General features: G+C 51.4%; 3 protein-coding genes and 1 long non-coding RNA gene across 4 annotated transcripts; 3 read left to right on the plus strand and 1 right to left on the minus strand.

Moving 5' to 3' along the window:
- Window positions 1–514: 514 nt before the first annotated feature.
- On the plus strand, window positions 515–4,155 carry LOC139684674 (avidin-like). The gene is made up of 4 exons (XM_071580833.1): window positions 515–586; window positions 684–894; window positions 1,382–1,502; window positions 4,110–4,155. The coding sequence occupies exons 1-4, from the start codon at window positions 515–517 to the stop codon at window positions 4,153–4,155; spliced, it is 450 nt and encodes a 149-aa protein (XP_071436934.1).
- A 3,864-nt stretch (window positions 4,156–8,019) lies between these two features.
- LOC139684597 (uncharacterized) lies at window positions 8,020–13,724 on the minus strand. Its single transcript, XR_011699936.1, has 3 exons — window positions 13,426–13,724; window positions 13,129–13,247; window positions 8,020–8,512 (listed from the first exon to the last, which is right to left on the minus strand). It is a non-coding gene; the product is annotated as an uncharacterized lncRNA (long non-coding RNA).
- A 2,010-nt stretch (window positions 13,725–15,734) lies between these two features.
- Window positions 15,735–17,217, plus strand: LOC139684536 (avidin-like). The gene is made up of 4 exons (XM_071580599.1): window positions 15,735–15,872; window positions 15,977–16,187; window positions 16,619–16,739; window positions 17,070–17,217. The coding sequence occupies exons 1-4, from the start codon at window positions 15,801–15,803 to the stop codon at window positions 17,113–17,115; spliced, it is 450 nt and encodes a 149-aa protein (XP_071436700.1). The 5' UTR covers window positions 15,735–15,800; the 3' UTR covers window positions 17,116–17,217.
- A 1,085-nt stretch (window positions 17,218–18,302) lies between these two features.
- On the plus strand, window positions 18,303–20,243 carry LOC139684434 (avidin-like). Its single transcript, XM_071580394.1, has 4 exons — window positions 18,303–18,404; window positions 19,198–19,408; window positions 19,829–19,949; window positions 20,016–20,243. The coding sequence occupies exons 1-4, from the start codon at window positions 18,333–18,335 to the stop codon at window positions 20,047–20,049; spliced, it is 438 nt and encodes a 145-aa protein (XP_071436495.1). The 5' UTR covers window positions 18,303–18,332; the 3' UTR covers window positions 20,050–20,243.
- Window positions 20,244–20,711: the final 468 nt, after the last annotated feature.

A 20,711-nucleotide genomic window follows, 5' to 3' on the forward strand; every position in this document is an offset into this window, starting at 1 on the left:
CTCACTTGCCTGCCCTGCAAACTGGTGCAGGCAGCAGATTGCCATGGTGCCCCTGTGCTGCAAGATGACAAATGGTCTTTTTCTTGGCTCCCCAGAGGAATGTTCCTGGCCAGAGGAATAATGTTATTTGGGAAAAGAAACTTCCCAGATGCAGTCCCCTCTTAACCAGCTGGTGTCTTCCCAGGCAGAGCCCACATCCAATCGAGAGGGACAGAGGGGCTCTCCCTTCGCATCACTGTGGCAGCACTGAATGGGTACTGTGGTACCAAGATGAGGGTGCAGCTCACCTGAGCTCTCCACCTGCATTTGTCTTGGAACCAAGGTATTCTGGAAATACCAGCTGCAACCAACCCCTCATAGCACTGGTAAATGTGGAACCACACAAATTGCTTAATGCCCTGGCCAGAGCTGCCACCCACAGACCTGGCAGCAATAAAAAGAAGAGGGGAGCAGGAGCATCGGCAGAGTCCTGCATGGAGCACATCCCCAGGTACATCAGCTGTCGGCTGTAGGGATGGAACAAACAACTCTGTTCCTCCTGGTGCTCTGCCTGGCCCTGGGGGCTCACATCCTCTCTGCAGAAAAGGTAGGTGCAGGTCTGGGGTGCACAGGGCAGGGTGGGCAGGGTGGGCAAGGGCTGCAGGCTGTGCTGTGGCACCAGTACTGAGTCCCCTCTGCTCCAGTGCAACCTGACTGGGCGCTGGAAGAATGACCTGGGCTCCAACATGACTATCTCTGCTGTGAATGAAAAAGGCAACTTCACTGGCTTATATACCACTTCCGTGGAAGACACTCCGCATAAAGTCCCACCATCACCACTGCTGGGCTTCCAGAACATCACGAAAGAAATACACCAGCCCACCTTCGGCTTCACTGTGAAGTGGATCGATATAAGTACTTCTTCTTTCCTGCCCTCTCTGTTGAGTCTTCAGATTTCCCCTGCCTTCCCTGTTGTGATGCCCTTGAAGCTCTTCTGCACCTTCCTGCAGCATCCTTGCTGATTCCTGCCTTCACCTATACTCTCCTCAGTGCTCTCCCGTCCCCTCTGGTGTCCCTGATGCTCCCCCATCCTTGTCCCTGGATCTCTTCAGCTGGTGTCACCTCCCAGTCCCAGTGTGCAGGAGATGCAATGGAGCCAAGCCCACTGCTGCATGCCCATGTCCATGAAAGACCCCCAAGCCTGCTGAGCCCTCCTACTTGTTTTCTCCCTCCCCATTGTGCCCAGAGGCCCAGGACAGCAGGGGTCTACTATCTCCTGTGCTGGAGCAGCCACTGACCTGCCACCCTGGCCACGCTATACTCCACTGTCGCCTGTGCTGGAGCAGCCACTGACCTGTTACCCTGGCCATGCTCCACTCCACCTCTTGTCCTGTCCTTGCAGACTCCATCTCTGTTTTCACGGGACAATGCTTCGTGGACAAGAATGGAACGGAGGTTTTGAAGACCATGTGGCTCCTGCGGTCAGATGCGGGCAACATCAAAAATGACTGGAAAGCCACCAGGTGAGCTCCCTGACCCAGCCCTGCACAGCTCCCCTGTGCAGCCCCAGGGGGGTTGGGACTCTCACAAATTAGTGACTTATGGAGCCACTGTCAGAGATGTTGGCAAAAGAAAGTTTCATACTCGTTTGCAAAAGCGCAATGTAACAAATTTTGATGGCAAGGTTCATTCTATTGCTTATTGCATGGGTAAAAACATTCAAAGGAAAAATGAGTGAGAATCAATTTAGAATTATTTAGATGGAGACTGGAGATGGAAATGGGTAAGGGAGACCCTCCTACTGAATCACACTGGAGTTCAGAGAGGTCCTGCTTGCTTTTTGAACTGCTGAGGGATCCTAGGTGTGGCTGATTCCGTCATGGTCCAAGACTTGGTCAGTGCTTTCTGTGGAAAGGATTTGGCAGCACATTATTTAATTTAACATCATAAAATGATTGAGTAGGATTTGCCACAATTAAAACAGAGACTTAATTATAGATCTGAGGTGACAGGAGTCATATTACACTTGCTGTAGGGTGTTTACATCCATTCACACATGTGCTTGGAGGGAGATGTTGGCACAGCCCCCTGAGGTGGTTCAGGAGAGCTCAAGGGGCCTCACTTAGGAACTCTGTTATGGAGTTGTAAGATGATTGACTTTAGTCATCCCTCAGTCTTCAACCTGGACATAGTCCAACATGGAATAAGGGAATTTTTCACAAGTCTAGCAGTCAGGATATGATTTAGACAAATAACATCCCAAGGCTATCAGAATATCATATCCTTGAACAGCAACAGCTCCTGCTATGGACACTGTTTCTGATAAGCTCAAAGGGAGCTTGAACTTCACCACCTGAGAGTCATTCCTAAAGCCAAAGGCCTTGTCTGGGGGTGAGCTGGGAAAACGCCAACTGTCCAAGACAGAGAAAAACTGTTCCTCCCTCCCCCAACCAGCCAAGGGAAAAAGAAGAGGGAGAGAGGAAAAAAAACCACTAAACCAGGTCTCTGCTGAAACTAACTATATGTATTTATACAGAAAAGAGAAAATTACGTGGAAACTACAATATAACACACACTTAGACAAGTTATGTATAACAAGAAATAACTTCCCACTTCCCAGTAAACACAAAGTGTATTATTATAGATTCATAAGCACTCTAAAAGATACTCTGTAAGAAAGAGAAGGTATAACAACAAAATATTTCTACTTCCCTGAAACTAAAACAACATACGATGTAGTGGCAGCAGGAGCAGGGCCCAACAGAGCAGAACAACTGTAGCAGTCTTCTCTGCACTCCAGCCATAATGGAATTGACTAAGCCACTCCCACACAGTGGATTTTATACCTTTTGAGATGATGTAGTATGGTATGGAATACAATATTATTGGCTAGAAGAAGTCAGCTGTTAGCTAGCCCAGCCCAGCTCAAGTCAGCTGACATTTTCAGGCCTAGTCTGAACTTTAAATCTTAGATTTAGGCCCACCTGGCTAAGACCATAACATTCCACCCCTTATTCCATACCATATTAGGTCACTCATATCTTAAATTTTCTATTCCCGTGCTTAAACAGTCTTTTTCTTTCCAGGGCTGTCTTCCACCCCTCCATATTGTAGGCAATAGTCCATTAGGATGGGGTAGGTACTTCAGGCAGGAAAAACAGTTCATCTTTGGACACCAACACAAGTTCAGCTCAGGTTTTCTTCATCTGAAGGTTTAAGTCCTGCAACACAGAACTCAAAATGCAAGTTACCTTTTCCCCCAAGTTTAAAAGTCCTTGAGGCACACATTGGGATCATCCTTTTCAGGGGTAACCATACCCTCATTAGGGTCACCATCCCCACAGTGGGGTTACTATCCCCACACTGGGGTCTCTATCCCCTTCCTAGGTGTTTCACAATAATGAATAACCTGGGAAATAATGTCCATGGTTAAATCCACCCCTTGGCCCCGTCCACCTACAGGTGGGCTGAGGTATCATGGGCCCATTGAGCCAGGAACAACTCTCCCTTATGCTAGCCCAGGTGTGATGTTCCTCATTAGCTCAGCCTTTGGGCACATGAGCATCCACATGATGAATCTCCACAGATTCTACTCAAGCAGCAGTGTCCTGCCACACATCAACAGCCCATATGGGCCTCTCTATGCTTCAATTAATCTTCTTTTATCGGTCCAGACACCCTCAGAGGGGCACTGGCTGTCATCTACAAGTCAGTGTAGAGGTACAGTCTTGGCTAGTTTCTGGTTCAGCAGTGTCCAGTAGACTTGGTTGTTCTCCTCCTCCTCTCGGCTGGAGGCAGGGCGGCTTAATTGGTATTCTTGGCTCTGTTCTGGGATCTCTGCTTCAACATGGGGACAGCTAAGCCCATAACAGGCCTAACAAGGGTTCTGAATGGCCCCAGGATGGACATGGAGTTTGGGTCCCCCACCCAGTGGTGATGAGCACCTGGCAGAGCTGCTGCCAGTATGGGGGTGATGGAGGACTGGCTGCTTGTGGAGGACTGGGTGCTTGTGCACAGATTCACTGGGGGTCCCGCCAAGGTGCAAATATTTTAGGGACATACAGAGCTGAGGGGTCATTTAGCGACCCCCATGTCCTACCCCTACATCTCTTCCCTCTGTGTCCCCGCAGGGTCGGCACAAATGAATTCACCCGTCTGGAACCACAGATGGAGTGAGTGTGGCAGGATCGGAGTTCCCAGACCAGCGGCAGCGCTGGGAATACAATCTGTCCTCCTGCCCCACCACCTCCTTCTTCCAATAAAGCTTTGCTGCAAACACTTCTCCTATTTTGTCATGGATCAGCACCCATGTTGCCCTGTCCCCACCATGCCACTCCCCTCCCTCTCTTGTCACCGTCCCTGAAGGCCAGTGTGCATCCGCTGCCATGACCCTCCACGGCTCAGGCTCCTCTGTCCCAGCCCATCTGCCCCACTGTTCCCCTTTGCCACTGGCTGCAAGATTTCTGCCCTCTGCAAAGAGCTGAGGACACACCAGGCTGCTCCCAGGGCACCCTCAGCAGGGTACTTGCAACTTGCAACTGGCACCACCCCCATAAAGAAGGGCTGGGAAGGAACCCCAGTGAGCTCAGTGCAACTAGAGCCCAGCAAATGTCCTCAACACTGCTCAGGCACCAAGCAGCTGAAGCACAAGGGTCTGCAAAGAACAAAAACGTGTCTCCTCTGCAAGGGGCATGCACAGAGCTGGGAAGACCAGGGGTTTCCCCTGGGCAGCTGTGCACCCTCAGCATGGCGAGAAGGTACCCAGTCCTGGGCACAGATGTTGAGGCAGCAACATGTGGAGGTTTGAGGGGAAGGGAGAAGGCTCTGCCTGCCTTTGGAGCCGAAGGGGTGCAGAGAAAGGAGACGTTATCACCACTCCAGACGTTATCACCACTCCAGACGTTACAAAGCAAAGTGAGGTTTATTGGGAAATACATAAAGCTTTTATATGATCTCGGGGGAAGGTGCCAGATCGGGGACTGGATTGGTCAAAAATTTCGGAAGGGGGAGTGTCTGAGCGGCTTCGATTAGCCAGTAGGGGAAACGTAGGGCAATAACCAATAGAAAACCAGGGATTGAGGATAGACAGGGGCAGTAACCAATGGAATTGGGATAGGGGCAGGGCTGGCTGCAGCCACAAGGCAAGGTGGCAGTAGCAGCAATTGAGGGAAGTCTGGGGTTGTGGATTAGATCGTGCTGTACAGGGGAGTTCCTGAGCTCAGGGACATCCAAGCAGAAGCTCAAAGCCTCATCAGGACCCTCGAGAGGTAACCAGGAGGAAGAGGCTGTTACCAGGAGCACCCGTGGGAGATTTAAATGGCTCGAGGGAACCTAAATGACCAGGAGTGTCGTGAACAGTGTGGGCACACAGGATATGATGCATGAGAAGGATGTGACAGGGCAGTTCATGCAGGCAGGGCAAGTTGGGAGGGTGCTTCATCTTCCTATAGGTCCACACTTCAGGTAAGTGCCAAGTGCTCCAGGTCTTTGCAATCTGCAAGCAGGTCCACACCTCAGGTAAGGACTTATCTCAGGTAAGTACCAAGTGCAGCAGACTCCTGCATAATGGTGAGCACTCAACTCAGAGCGAAAACCAATGTGCCTACAGAGACAACCCCTGAGAAGCCTGGTGCTTCCACCCAGACCCAACTGGTAAGGAAAGAGACGTCAGTACAGGTGATAGCTTTCAACAAATGCTCAGACACTTCTCCTGCAGAAAAGGTAGTACCTGCACAACCTGTGCACAGGTTGACAACATGTTGCTGCAGGTGGGTGAATGTAAAGAGACAGTTAATAGGCTGTGCAGCATTAGACAGGCTGAAATGGAGATAGATACCTGACTTCAGAGCCCTACACTTACAATTGATACCACTGAGCCAGAGGCACCTTGGACCCTGGTGACCCTCAAAAGCAGGGCTCCAATTCAACCTCCACCCTCCAACATCAAGACCAAAACCAAACATGATGTTTTAAAGGCCTTAGATTTCCATGAGCAAGGCCAACAAGGATAACCTTTACCACCAGCACACATTGGTTACCGTAAAAAGGATATTCAGTGATCATAGCGGGTGGCTCTGTGAAGGGACGTTGAGGTGCCCATCTGCCAGCCTGAAAGAGAGTCATGACTGGTTTGCTGAGATCTGTGATATCGCTGAGAGGGTACCCCAGCTTCCCCGCTACTGCTTTTTTATTTGTTATTTGATGCCAGAAGCCAAAAAACAGCTGGGATTAAGGAAGACTATTAAGCCCTGGCAAGGCAGGTGAAAAACATCTGTGCCCAAGTCACCTCCTCATCTATCCTACCAGTCAGAGAAACAGGGACAGACTGAAGCAGATGAGCAGATGCATAGTGCAGATCAATGTCTACCATCATGGCTGGTGCCTTTGAGAAGGTTTTGGCCTCTGTGACAGTGGGTTGTGCTTTAGTGAGTGTAGCCCATCAGGGAGGGATGGGATCCACCTGTCTCAAAAGGGCAAGAGAATCTTTGGCAGCAGGCTGGCCACTTTTGTGAGATGGGCTTTAAAAAGGACTCGGGGGTGTGGTCCAAAGTGGCAGTGCTCGTGCCATTGCTTCCTCTTGGGAAGGAGCACATACCAACCAGTACAGTGGCAGATGTTCCCTGACTGCCTCTCAGGATAAGAATCGCAGTGCTCACCACATCAAGGATTTGTGGTTGTGGTCAATCCTCATTGCAATGACTGAGACATAGTAGAAGAGCTCACATGACTGGAAGGTTGTCATGGATGGCTGTGTACTTTTTAGCAATTACAGGTCAGAGAAATGAGAAGGTGGAGTTGCTCTTTATGTGAGAGAACAATCAGATTGTGATAAGTTCCAGTCACTTCAGGGGCATGGGTTCGTATCCACCTCTTCCACCAAAAGGACTCCTATGCTGACCTACAAGGCTGCTGGCATCTATTCCCTTCGGGTTGCTTTCCAGGTAATTTTGTATATGTTCATTTCTGACTTCTGCCATAAATTTCTTCCTGGATACGTGGAAGTTGTACAGTTGAGAGTTTATGGGTGAGAACTAAAGGACATGCTACTGTGGGTGACACTGTTAGGGGTGTTTACTGGAGAGGGTCTAGCAGAGGCCACAAAGATGATGAGTGGTCTGGAATATCTCTCTGATGAGGAGAGACTGTGGGAGATGGGCCTGTTTGGTCTGGAGAACAGAGGACTGAGAGGGGATCTTATTAATGCACATAAATATCTCAAAGGCAGGTGTCAAGAGGATGGTGCCAGGCTCTCCTCAGTGGTGCCCAGTGGCACAACAATGAGCAATGTCTGTAAATCAAAACAAGATGTTCCACCTCAACATGAGGAAGAACTTTACACTGAGGGTGGCAGAGCACTGGACCAGTTGCACAGGGAGGTGGTAGAGCCTTCCTCTCTGGAGACATTCAAAACTCACCTGTGTGACAAGTTCCCATGTCACCTGCTCCAGATGGCCCTACCTTGTCAAAAGGGTTGGACTAGATGATCTCCAGAGGTCTTTTCCAACACTGACAATTCTGAGATTCTGTAAACTCAACCACAGTGAATGAGGTGGCAATACACCTGCTCCAACCAGCTCCAGGCAGCCACTGGGAAGGTGCTGTCATCTACCCTATCTGTTGTCCAGGACAGGGTTCTGCCACACTTTGATCTTCCTCTGCCATCTCTCCCACTTCCTCTCCTGCTCATTTGTTATAGTGCATCAGGGCATGATGTGACAGGGCAGGAGCAGCATCGCCTCCACTGCCAAAAAGCAGAGTGTACCTCCTGCCAAGCAGGGTTTTGGTGAGCACACCATGGGCTCCAGCTGGGAAACCCACCCAGACACAAGAGAGGGGCTGGACTATATAGAAAACCAGAATAACTCACCTACTAGTGCAGAGTCATTGAGGAGCAGAGGCTGAGCAGAGGGCCCCTTCCCTCAGCTGTCACCATAGGGACTGGGTAGCACAAGACTCCCCAGGTAGGACAAAAGCCCAGAGATTCAGAGAACCAGCACAGTAGCAAAAGGACAGCAAATGATGTCAGCACCAAATGCCAAGGGCTGCTAAACACGTGCTGGAACCAATCTAATGGGACACAACTGACCTGGCAACAGGGATTGAGGGAAAGCACCTGGGCAGTACCCTGGTGACTCAGCAAAAACCTCAGCTCAGTAGGCAACCCCACACAGACTAACAGGATAGTGGCACCAGTAACTAATATAGCCAACAAAGTGGTGTGTAGACAGCTTTTGGAGAATCACAGCAAGGACAAGCAATGGGAAGATTGGACACAACCTAAAGGTGGAAAGCCACAGCATCCCAGAGAGCTTTTAGCAATGGCACCAACATGGCTGGAGGAAGGAAACTCTACCTTGACTCAGGTGTCCTGTGGCCACTCATTCCCCCTGTTCCTCCTCCACCTGTTCCACTGAGGATGGAGGGACTCACCAGTGGGTGAATCCAGCCTGCCATCCTGCAGGAGGTCCTGCTACACCTCTCTACCGGATCCCTTGGGATTGGATGATGTCAGATGGGTGACTTCTGTGCCAGCCTGGAGAAGGGAAGAGCATCATCAGAGGTTGGTACTTTGGAGGGCAGACGCAGGCTCTCTGCCTCCAACCACAACAATGGTATGTCACACTCATTCCCCACTTGCTGCCCACCAACTCCAGCTTCAAACCTGTTCACCCACTGCCCTACAAGCTTCACCCACAGCTTCTCTCCTGCCACTCACACCCAAAGAGGGAGCCCTCAGGGAAGTCAAGTCCCCACTCTTGAGGTCAGGCAAGTGCTGCTGAGAACTGGTGTTGGCCCCAGCCCATTGCACACCTCTTTGCCAGCTACCTGGAAGCAGCTCCCCACCCTCCAGCAGAGCTGCACAACCCTCTAGCAGTAGCCACACCATCAGAGCCAGTCCTTTACCTTCTCTTGTGCAGAGATGGCGAGAGTGAAGGGGTTCACAGGCGTGCAGTGGTGCAGCAGCACTCCAGCAACCCGCTCGCCATCCCTCTCAGAGGTGAAGGGCTTGTTACACCAGAAGCTGAGGAATTTTTGGAGCAGGCAATACAAAATCCAGAAAAGGAGCCCTGGGCTAGCAAACACCACACAATAGATGGAAAACAGTGTTTAAGGCTCTGCTGGGTGCCTCATCCCTCATCTGCTCGGCAGGTTGATACAGGCTCACGTGCTTCGCTGGGCTAAGAGGAAGGTCAGACGTGTCAGCAGCACCGCCTGCCACCCTTGCCTGGGGCTGGGAGCCAGCACGAGCAGCATGAGGGAGAGGTGAGGCATCTCTTGCTGCATTCCCCAGCTCCCGCATTGCTGCCGGGATTTCCCCTGCCTGGGACCGTTGCTGAACATGGGGAAATGCTGGGAAAGCCCAGCTAATAAGCAGCTCTTCGCTTTGTGATGCCATCACCTCCTTACCTTATAGTCATGGGGGATGACAGGAGAGACCTGTCGGCAAGTGAGCACCACGTTCTGCCCCGGGAGCTCGTAGACCATCCAGGCACGGGGGTACAGGGCATGGTAAAAGGCATAGTGGCCACAGTAGCCCCAGTTCCAGCCCTGCAGAGTGCTGGGTCTCTCCACAGACAAGACCTGCTGGTAAACAGTCTGGCCCTTGCAACGCAGGCACACCGTGAACTGGGGAGGAGAGGAGCATGTGCAGGGGATGAGATGAGCCCAATGGCTCATGTCGCAACGGCCCAGGCTGCTGCAGGACCACTCTCCTTGCAGACCCTCCTGTACTTGGTTGGTCATTAAAGTTCCATAGTGGTGAATGCAGCGATTCAGCTGCCAGCAGCAGAACTCACTGCAACAATACTATTTGTCTAAAAATGGGACTAAAATATGTATGACTTGTGTTGCCCAGACACTTCCTATTTTTATTGCCAATAACAAAAGTTGTTCAACATCTTTATTTTCAACTCTCTGCAGAGTGTTTTCATTTCAGTGCAGTCCTCCCTGTGCTGCTGCTCCACTGCTTTTTTTTTGGTTGGCAGGTTGCTTTCATACTCTTGTGGAGTTGGTTGATTGGGTTTGCTTTCTTTTTGTTTTTGGAGCTTCATTTTGATTTTCCTTGTTCTTTTTTTCTGTTTTGGCAAGAACTTGCTGAACATGGCATTCCAGTTCTGGTAACTGTCTTGAGATCTTGCATTAGTATCTAGGCCATGACATTTTGCATCATCACCCAATTACAAAACTGAAAGGATTAAAGTACTTTGAAAGTTGTTCAAGCTAAGCTGTTTTTTTTTCCCCTTGAACTGAGTACAAATTTTTCTTGCACTTTCTTTCCTCAAAATTCCCAGCATTTACCCAAACCAACCTGCTGATATCCACAACATTGACTTTGCAGCTGCAAGATGCATTTTGATGTCCTCAGCCTAATTTGACCATAACTTTTCCCTTTGGCAAGAAGTTACCTCCAGCCTTGCTGATCCTAGGCCATCTTTTGGCCAACTCTGGCCAGTGTCCCATCTCTTGAAGGCATTGTGATGCCTCCTGTAGCTGGTGCAGAGGCTGAGAGAACTCTACAGTGGCCTTGTCAGGGGAAAGTCTGGCCCTCAAATAGGCCTTAGCCTGAGAAATGACAGTTGTAGACTGTAAATCAGATGAGAGTGGTGTAGTTGGCTCTGTCCACCAAGTAAACTCCCAAAACTTGTGGTGAGGTTGGCCAGTGAGTGAGGATGAAAAGCTGTTTTTGGAGATGCACTGGTTGAATGAGCTGTCAGCCTCTTCAGGAGGAAGGTGGAGTGAAGTTCAGCACCTCTCTTTTGAGCAGGTTTGGCATTTGTTTTAGTATTTTTTGAGGAAAGAGGCTATTTCACTTCCACCTTTTATTTTCCTGAGGTGCGAATTTGTGGCAATTGACCCAGGCTGCAGTGTTGACCTTTTCCTTATGGAGAGCTTAATCCTGCTCCCTGGAGACACAGCCTGAGAGCTCCACTTGTGCACTCAGCCCAAAGCTCCCCCCATCTCTGTCCACCCAGGTTTTCCCCGAGAGTCACATTCTCAGTGCACTCAGGACCATCTTTGAGAAGAACGTGTTGGGCTTTGCGGGTGGCACCATGGGGGCAGTGAATGGCATGAGACCTGACGGGGTGCCTGACACCTCCAGCGTCCAGTCCAACGAGGTGTGGATTGGCGTGGTCTATGCCCTGGCTGCCACCATGATCCAGGAGGTGATTCAGCAGGGACCCTTCCCTCCTGCTCTGTCCTAGCACTCACATTGCTGTTCTCCTTCCCTACCTCCACTACATTCCCTTGACCTCAGGAGGATTCCAGGCACTGACACTGAGCATGAAGTGGGGGACCAGAGATGCAGGGGAAATCTCAAAGAGAGGTATAGCAAGTAGGCACTGCAGGAGCCCCTGCCTCCTCTTTCCCATTACTCAGGGCTCTGACAGCCTGCATGCTGCCCAGACATTCCAGACTGAACGTGGTATCTTGCCCAGGGGTACAGGTAAATCTCTCTTGCAGTCAGTGGGCTGTGGAAGTTGGGAATGTCCTGTGGGTGTATATGTGTGTGAGGATACTGGACTGGTGCACGCAGGCACATGGATTCGGTAGTTGTGCCTGGGTGACACTGCATAGACTGACTGTTCCAGGCAGACACAGTCTCCAGGGGATACCCGGCTCCCTGGACGGTGACAATCTCAGCCCAACCAGCAGATTCTGGTCTGGTAACATGGCCCCCCTCCCTCCTGGTGCCGGGGGCAGCAATGGAGCACATTTAAGGGGATAAATCAGTGTAGGTTCTTAATAAATTTGTCCAGCTGCCTCCCTAAGCTCTTTTTTCATTGTTTTCTTTGCCACGGAGCCAAGCCAGAAGAGGGAGCCCTTGATGCTGTCCTTTTCGTGCTTGGGCTGGGCTGTGGAGGGCTAGGGATTCAGGGAGGGGACAAGCCCAATTCGTCGCTGGCTCTAGTGGAGTTTTGCTGAGGGGAGCAACCCACACCCCCAGATATGATGGCAGGCAAGACCTGCCCTTTGCTCTGTCCTCTGCTGCCTGCAAGGCATGGCAAGGCCCGGAGGCAGAAAATGCCTCTGTGGGCAGCAGCTCTGCCAGTGACTGGCACTAACCAAACTATGTGCCTTTCTGCCCAGGGCTGGGCACCTTGCTTCCTTTTCCTTCTTCCTCTGTCAGCGCACCACTTAAAGGCTATGCCAGCCTGGTTAGGGAATGGTGCGGTTTTGGAAGGCTCACTGCCCTTACTGTTGTGTCTCCAGATATCGGTGGGGACTGGGGGTTCTTTGTGTGCCTTGGGCAGTGATGAGTCACAGCCACTCCTCCAGCCTCCCAGTGAGACACGTATCCTGCATGTATGGGCCTGGCATAGCCCCTCTGTGTGGCACCAGGAACCAGTGGCATGGATACTACCTTGATCAGCATCTCTTCCTCCCAGTCAGGACAGGGAAGAGCTCATGGTGCTGGGTACCCTCCTATACCATCAGGAGATGACCAACAGTACCCCCAGGGTACTGAGCGCAGCTAGAGCTGGCAGCCTCCTTGGTCATGCACGCTGTACCTGGGATGGCATGGCACGGTGTCGAATGGCACCAGATGCCACAGCAGGGCACAACAAGAGCATGCAGATCATCAGACATCATGGTATGGCACAGCCAGGGTGTGCAGCCCCTCATCCAGCCACCCCTCCTCCCTGAGATAGAACAGCACCGCATGGCCAGGCTGTGCCCCAGGGCTGCCCTTGCCTTCCTGGCTGCAGCCTCATGGGGGATGAGCAGGACCAGGGTGAGCAGCAGGCAGCAGCAGAGGGTCCCCATGGCATTGGTGGTGGTGGTGGTGGTCATGAGTGGTCCCCTTGCTTTGCGTATGCTGCTGCCCCTCGTCTGCTTGGTCCCTTTTATATTGGAGAGGCTGTTGTCTTCCTACCAAAGGATACCCACAGGGAGGGAGAGCCCCATCCCACCTAGGGATGCACAGGGGACTTGTGCAGGGCACCTGATCTCAGGTGGAGCTAGGCAGACAAAAGAGCATCAAGGACATCACAGAGAGGGGAGGAGATCTCTGGGGACATTACAGTGAAGGACAGGAGAGCTCTTACCACGGGAAGAGCTATAAGCTCTTTCTGTCCACTTTAGAGCTTAGTGCTCCCTTAATCCTTAAAAGCCTTCAGGGCTGGAGTAGGAAGCATCCTGTCCTACCTGTTGTGACCATTCTTCTCCCGGGAGCTGGTGCAGGCAGGGGATCACTGTGGTGGCCCAATGCTGTCAGTGGGTGACAAATGGCTTTTTCTTCACTCCTCAGGGAAGCGTTCCTGGATCTGCATGGGTAGAGGAATAACAATATCCAGGAAGAACAGGTTGTCCCGGATGTGGTCCCCCCTAGACCAGCCATTGTCATCCGTGCATGGCAGAGCCCACTGTTAATAGAGAGGGACAGAGATGTCACCATGGCGAGGCTGATGGGGTCAGGGGTGCCAAGACATTGGTGTGGCTTACCTACAGTTTCCACCTCTATGTATCTTGTGTTGGCAGCTACCAACAACAGCAGTGATGTCCTGATCCAGCTGGAAAGGGACAAAAGCAGACATTGAAGCCAGCACAGCTTCTGACAAGACTGTTCTTCAACTCCAGGCAACAGGCTGCCTTGCAAGCATTTTTTTCCAAAAGTTGGGGTCTTTGGTCTGTATAAAGGAGTATTTCTGCTTTTTCCTCTTCTTTTGGCTGTATCAGCTCAGTAAATCTTTTAGCTGATAGGCTCAGCTTTCAGCAGCTTCTGCATGGGCATGGCTACAGGAAGGGAGGACAGTCCTTGGTCACATACAGAATTATCATTACAGTACAGCCTGTACTACTGTTTTTCAAGGCTGATTCTATCCCAGTTTCAGGAAGCAACTTGAATTATTTGTTAAACCTTTCTTATTATTATTCATTAACCCTTACTTTTCATAACCCCCTGATACATCAGGGTTTAAACCACAGCCCTGTTGAATTTTAACTTCTTCAATACTATCTGCATTGGATTTCTTCTCTGCCTGCCCACTGTCCCTTGCCCACTTCCTGTTGCCCCAGGGCTCAGCCATGGCATTGCAGAATTTAGCCATAGCAATGATTGCCAAGTTCAAGCTGCTTCACTCTTTTCCCTTTGGAGGGTGAAAACCCATGGCGATACCCTAACACTTGGCTTGTTTTATTTTTGACTCAGCTGAGACTGGTCAAGAAGTCTGCCTCCTGGAATCATCAGTTGATCCCTGCACCTGGAATGTATGCCAGTGGGACAAGGAGGGTTACATACAAGAAAAATAAAGATTTTGGGCAGAAACAAGCAATATTGTTTGTGTGGTGCTAAAATGAACCTATGTCTGTGAATGAGCTGTGGGTTGCCAAGCATGGAGACCTTGTGTTGACCATCACCAGGGTTCCTGCTGGAGCAGGAACTCCCTGAACCATGGTGATGATGAGGGGGTTATAGAAAGGGTGTGATAATAAAGGGGAAATGGCAAGGGTGTGATGAAGAGAGAGTCATGGAGATGGGGTGGTGCCTCCTCCTCTTGGCCCCTGAAACCTTTCCAGACCAACCTTGACCTTTATCACAAACATCAGCCCTACTCCCGGCAGCACCTGCTTGCCAAAAAACAGTCAGAGCAAACAGCAGCTATGTGGGAAAACATACCTTGTTGTGCAGTTAATTTCCGAGAAAACAAACACTGGGGCAGGAATGTCCTGCAGGCAGTCAGCTCTCTGGACAGGGATTTCTTGCAGGCAGGGGTGTGAGAGGGCTGTGGGGCTCCTGTTGAGAGAAGAGGGGACTGTGGAGAAGCCAGCAGCAGAAATGCAATGCTCCCCAGCCTAGATAGCATTGAGTTTTACTCTTGGAGAGAAACTGTGGCTCAAATGTGAATTTAAAGAGGTAGCAAAATTTGGGATGTATTTCTGAGGTGTTGCAAAGAGCTGTCCTGCTTCCAATTTAAGAAAATTACTGTTTTCTGGTGAATAGAGCTCCATCAGCTCTTGTTATAAGGACTGGGGGAATTCAAACATATATATATTTTAGGAGACTGCCTTGAAAATTGTTGAGAAATGTGTGAGAAACTCTGATGTGGATCCAGCCACTTCAGCCTTCCTGGCCACCCACACCTATAACGTAAAGGGAAGCATATAAATATGTACTTACAGTCATTCAAGAATCCCTGTGTAAATACAACTTTTGTCAGCATTAACATGCAGTGTCCAAGATATTCAGAACATGTTGTTTTTTCATTAACTAAAAAATTTCCTTCCAAAAACCCATGAACCAGTTTGTAAAAACAGCAGCAAACAGTAATGTCAGCTCCAGGCAAGAAAGGACCAGCCACTTTGAAGCAATAGAGGATGGGCACTTTTAGTGTGGGGTCAAAAGGCAAAGTCCCAAAAGAATCCAGTTGGTGGGTGGGTTTGCATGAGCATGCTTGGTGAGGAAGAGCAGGGTGAGCAATGTGCTGTGGCCAGTCCTGATGTGCACCGAGGTTAAGGCTCCTTGGTACACATGCACACAGCAAGGAGGTGGCAGAATGCACAACAGCTCCAGAGAGGGGTTTTCCCAGCTGACCATTCCAGGCACTCACTGACCACCAGAAGCCAGATCTGGCCTGCAAGGTGCAGGGGTAGAAAGGAGGGGCATTTTCAGTAGACACTTCTGGGAATGTCTGCTGCAATTACCCCCCTTCTTCATGGCTCAGAACCACGACTTTGGAAACACCCAGATTGCACAATGCCTTGGCTGGAGCTGGCACCCACAACCCTGGCAGCAATAAAAAGGAGAGGGAGCAGGAGCATCAGCAGAGTCCTGCAAAGAGCACATCCCCAGGTACATCAGCTCTCTGCCTGCTACAGAAATGGAGCAAACAACTCTCATCCTCCTGGTGCTCAGCCTGGCCCTGGGGGCTCACGGTCTCTCTCCAAAAAAGGTAAGAGCAGGTCTGGGATGCACAGGGTAGGGTGGACAGGATGGGCAGGGGGCTGCAACTGCAGGCTGTGCTGTGGCACTGGTACTGAGTTCCCTCCACTCCAGTGCTCCCTTACTGGGCAATGGATCAATGACCTGGGCTCCACCATGAAAATTTTGAATGTGAATGGAAATGGTGACTTCTCTGGCACCTACCTTACGGCTGTGACAGCCACCTCAAATGAGATCAAGGAGTCACCACTGCAGGGGTCTCTGCAACGCAAAAACCAGAAGGGTCAGCCCACCTTCGGCTTCACTGTCAACTGGACCTTTTCAGGTACTTCTCCTTTCCCAGCCTCCCTGTTGTGACCCCAGTCCTCCCCTGCCCTCCCTGTTGTGATGCCCTTGAAGCTCCTCTGCACCTTCCTGTAGCATCCTTGCTGATCCCCTGCCTTCACCTATACTCTCCCCAATGCTCTCCCATCCCCTCTGGTGTCCCTGATGCTCCCCCATCCTTGTCCCTGGAGCTCCTCAGCTGGTGTCACCTCCCAGTCCCAGTGTGCAGGAGATGCAATGGAGCCAAGCCCACTGCTGCCTGCCCATGTCCATGAAAGACCCCCAGCCTGCTGAGCCCTCCTACCTGTTTTAGCCCTTCCCACTGTGCCCAGAGGCCCAGGACAGCAGGGGTCTACTATCTCCTGTGCTGGAGCAGCCACTTACCTGCCAACCTGGCCATGCTCCACTTCACCTCTTGTCCTGTCCTTGCAGACTCCGTCACTGTTTTCACGGGACAATGCTTTGTGGACAAGAATGGAAAGGAGGTTTTGAAGACCATGTGGCTCCTGCGGTCTCGTGTGGACAACATTGAAAATGACTGGAAAGCCACCAGGTGAGCTCCCTGACCCAGCCCTGCACAGCTCCCCTGTGCATCCCCAGGGGGGTTGGGACTGTCACAAACTAGTGATTTAAGTCACTTACAGGGTCACTGTCAGAGGTGTTGGCAAAAACAAGTTTAATATCGATTTGCAAAAGCACAACTTAACAAATTTCGATGGCAAGGTTTACCCTACTGCTTCAAGCAGGGGAAAAAACATTCAAAGGAAAAATTACATCCTCTGGGGTCCTGCTAAGGTGCAAATGCTATGGGAGACTGTAGGGCTGGGTGAGCATTCAGGCATTGTGATATCCCACTCTTACATCTTCTTCTATGTCCCTGTAGGGTTGGAATCAATGTCTTCACCCGTGTGCCCTTGCAGAGCGAGTGAGGATGGCAGCGAGGGTGTTCCCAGGCTGGCAACAGCATTGAGGAGGCAGCCCCCATTCCTTCTCCACCCCTTGTTTCTCCCAATAAAGCTTTGTTGCAAATACCCACTGTCTTCTGTCATGTTGTTGAGAAATGTGAAGCATGTAAAAAATTTCTTAAGAAAGGATGTTCTTTGATGTTTGATCTTTGTATGCTTTCAAGCCTGATCAACAAGAAAGGAGATTTAATCTGTGAAACAGAAGCTCTAAGCAATATCCAGGTGTTAGAAATACAAATTACTTCTTGTTAGAATTGCCTCGTTAAGGTTAAGGTTTAGGTCTGGACATGCTTCAATGATCTCAGACCAAGGTGGATGTTAACAAATCTTTGGAACAAGGATGTACCTCCAACAGTGAACACAAAGAATACAGAATTTACAGGCCACAAGGACATTTGGCAGAACTCCCAAGATAAGGACAAAACTAATATAGATAACTGAGCAACTAAGCTGAATCAGCTCCAACTGGATAGAAAAGAATACTGGCAGGGGGAGATCATGACCACTGACTTATGACCCACCAAGTCAAGAAACCCACTGACTCAAAAGAAGAGAAAGACTGAGCCTGCTGGCTAATTAGCGCGAGACACCAGAGAATCATGAGTCAATAGCAGAGAGAATACTTAATAGCAGAACTACTTAACTTGTTGCCAGTGAACTTTAAAGCCTTTGTTTGTGTGCTTGATTTGTGTAATACCACTGAGCACTCAAGCTTGTACAGCTCTGAAATAAATAATCAGTGTTCTCTCCTGAGTGTCTAATTATTGGTTTGTTGCACACCGAGGAACAAATCCAATATTTCTGGACAACAGTGTTGTGGCTCAGCACACACATTCCCCTCTCCCCACCAAGGCGTCCCACAGTGCCTTCTTCCCCACGTACCTGAAGGCCAATGTGTCCCCTGCTGTGGCACTCCATGGCACAGGATCCTCTTTTACAGCACCCCCACCCCACCATGGTCCTCGGGACCCCAGCCTGGCCTAGGGAAGTTGGACCCCACCCAGCCTGGTACAATGGCCAGTGGCCAATCTCCCACTCTGTGGGTGTCCTTTGGCAGGAGGCCCAGCGTGGGCGGCCACTGCCCGGCCACAGCCCCCTCTGCTATGAAAGGGCCTGAGCTGGCACTGGTCAGGAGCACAGGCAAAGCACAGGCACCACTCACAGCCACTGCCACCAGTGCCATGGGGACCCTCAGCTGCTGCTTGCTGCTCACCCTGGCCCTGCTCATCCCGCAGGAGTCTGCATCCAGGAAGGTAAGGGCAGCCCTGGGGCAGAGCCTGGCCATGTTGTGCTGTGCTATTCCAGAAGGAGGGTGGCTGGAGAAGCAGCTGCACGCCCTGGCTCTGCCATGCTGTGCTGTGCCATTCCTGTGGTGCACTGTGAATAGCCACAGAAGTGCCTGCTGTTAGTGTGCCAGGCTGTGCCACCCTGGAATGCAATGTAAATGGCCAAGGAGGCTGCCTACCCTTGCTGTGCTTTCTGGTGCCATGCTGTGCCATGTTGTGCTGTGCTGTGCTGTGCTGTGCTGTGCTGTGTTGTACTGTGCTGTGCCACAGTCTGCTGTGCCACACGATTCTGTGCCATGCTGTACCACTCCTGGGACTGTTTGCATGTTTTCACTGTGCAATGCCAGGCTGTCCTGTGCCACCCCAGCTCACAGTGTTTTCACTATTTCTGTTTTAGGGGCTGCATGCTCTTGTTGTGCCCTTATGTGCCATCCCATGCCATCTTACACAATTCAATGCCATGCCATGCCATGTCACAATGCATTTTGTGTGACCAAGGGGGCTGCCAGCTCTGGCTGTGCTGTCCCAGTGGGTACTGTTGCTCCTACCCCTGGTATAGGGACATACCCAACACTGCCAGCTCTTCCCTGTCCTGCTCAGTGAAGGAGAGGTGTTGTGCCAGCTGCTGCCCTTGCCACTGGTCTCAGCTGCCACGTGGAGGGGCAGTGCCATAGGACATGCGTCCCAGTGCTTAGTGAGGCTGGAGGGGTACCCGGGGCTCAGCACTGCCTGAGGCACCCACATGACTCTCGGCCCCCAGTGTGATCTGCAGGGCCTGTGGAGGAACGAGCTGGGCTCCAACATGACCCTCTTGGCCCTGAACACAGCTGGAACCTTCTCAGGCTCCTACCACACTGCTGTGACAGCCACCAACAAGCAGATCCTGGTGTCACCCCTGCAAGGGGCCCAGCAGCACCCTGGTGCCAAGAGACACCCCACCTTCGGCTTCACTGTACAGTGGCAGTTCTCAGGTACAGCAGTGCCAGTGATCTCCTAACCATGCTGGGAGAGGGGAGCCCCCTGGCTGGTCCCCCACAGCACCCAGAGGAACTCTGGCTGTGGGCACAGACTGGCCACATTCACTTGCTCCTGTCACGGACATGGTGATGGGAGAGGTGCCTCTGGAGTGGGTAGCAGGGATGTCTGGGAGAGATGTCAGGGGTGTCTATACATTAGTCTAACAGACTTGGCAGGGCTGGTGCCCCATCTACCTGTCCAGATGACATGGAGGAAACCCATCTTGCCAATCTGGCAAGCAGATCCATCTCTCTGTCCAGGGTATGTGGTGTGTGGTTTGTCTGTCTGTCTCTCTGCCAGGATCAGGTGGCCCAGGTTCCCCTGTCTTGAGGTGCAGGCTCTCAGATCCCTCTGCCTCTCTCTAACCCTGCCAGACTCCACCACCGCCTTTGTAGGTCAGTGCTTTGTGGATCGCCATGGGAAGGAGACACTGGAAACCATGTGGCTCCTGCGGGAAGAGGTCCCATCCCACAGGGACACCTGGAAAGCCACCAGGTGAGCCCTGCCCTTCTTCCCACCACACAGTCCTCCCTCTCTCCTCCTGACATGTCTTCCCTGCAGGATTGGCACCTCCATCTTTACCCGCATCAAGTGATGGGAACAGGGACCAGAGCTGCCTGTACCCTGCAGTCCTTCTGCAGTCCTTCACTGTATCAGTCCCAGGCTAGGCTCCTGCCTGCTCCCAGCATCCTGAGCACCAAGCACACCCTCTCCTTGCCCTGCTTCTTCCAAGTGCCTCCCAGCAACATGCTGGTGGGGCTCCCCCTTCCCAAAGTTTGCTGTCCTCACACATGGACCTAAATAAACCTTTCTCCACTTTGCAGAGAGCCAGGCCGCATGTGTCCCTGGGTGCAAGAAGCCACTCTGTGGCCATGGACAGAACAATGTGGGGAACTGGAGGTGACTTGGGGAGCACAGGGAAATGTTTTGGAGGGGCTGGGGAAAATGGCACTAGGGAACAGGGGAAGGACAGCAGCTGGGTAATTCTGCTTCCTGACAATGACTTCAGGTCTCAGCAGGTACCTTCTTGCCTATCCATGTTTGGGACATTCATGGGGCCCCCGTGGTGGATGGCACCATGGAGCAACCCCAGTGTGGAGCAGCAGGATGCCACACAGCCAGGGACTGGGGTGAAGGCTGGATGCCTGCAAGTCAGTCTCATCCTGTGTCTCTGCACCCTACTCTGCTACATCTTCCCACCAAATTCCTTTTCCAGCTACTGCTGGGGGTGGAGAACTTGGTGATGTGTGCACATAT

The sequence above is a fragment of the Pithys albifrons genome, chromosome Z (genome assembly GCF_047495875.1).
Source record: "Pithys albifrons albifrons isolate INPA30051 chromosome Z, PitAlb_v1, whole genome shotgun sequence".
Taxonomy (NCBI): domain Eukaryota; kingdom Metazoa; phylum Chordata; class Aves; order Passeriformes; family Thamnophilidae; genus Pithys; species Pithys albifrons.

Excerpts from the sequence above, each read along its gene's own strand:
- LOC139684674 (XM_071580833.1), top strand. The coding sequence starts at position 515 with ATGGAACAAACAACTCTGTTCCTCCTGGTGCTCTGCCTGGCCCTGGGG. Across the intron at positions 587-683 it reads ACATCCTCTCTGCAGAAAAG|TGCAACCTGACTGGGCGCTG; the intron begins GTAGGTGCAGGT and ends CCTCTGCTCCAG. Across the intron at positions 1,503-4,109 it reads AATGACTGGAAAGCCACCAG|GGTCGGCACAAATGAATTCA; the intron begins GTGAGCTCCCTG and ends GTGTCCCCGCAG.
- LOC139684536 (XM_071580599.1), top strand. The coding sequence starts at position 15,801 with ATGGAGCAAACAACTCTCATCCTCCTGGTGCTCAGCCTGGCCCTGGGG. Across the intron at positions 16,188-16,618 it reads TGTCAACTGGACCTTTTCAG|ACTCCGTCACTGTTTTCACG; the intron begins GTACTTCTCCTT and ends CTGTCCTTGCAG. Across the intron at positions 16,740-17,069 it reads AATGACTGGAAAGCCACCAG|GGTTGGAATCAATGTCTTCA; the intron begins GTGAGCTCCCTG and ends ATGTCCCTGTAG.
- LOC139684434 (XM_071580394.1), top strand. The coding sequence starts at position 18,333 with ATGGGGACCCTCAGCTGCTGCTTGCTGCTCACCCTGGCCCTGCTCATC. Across the intron at positions 19,409-19,828 it reads TGTACAGTGGCAGTTCTCAG|ACTCCACCACCGCCTTTGTA; the intron begins GTACAGCAGTGC and ends TAACCCTGCCAG. Across the intron at positions 19,950-20,015 it reads GACACCTGGAAAGCCACCAG|GATTGGCACCTCCATCTTTA; the intron begins GTGAGCCCTGCC and ends TCTTCCCTGCAG.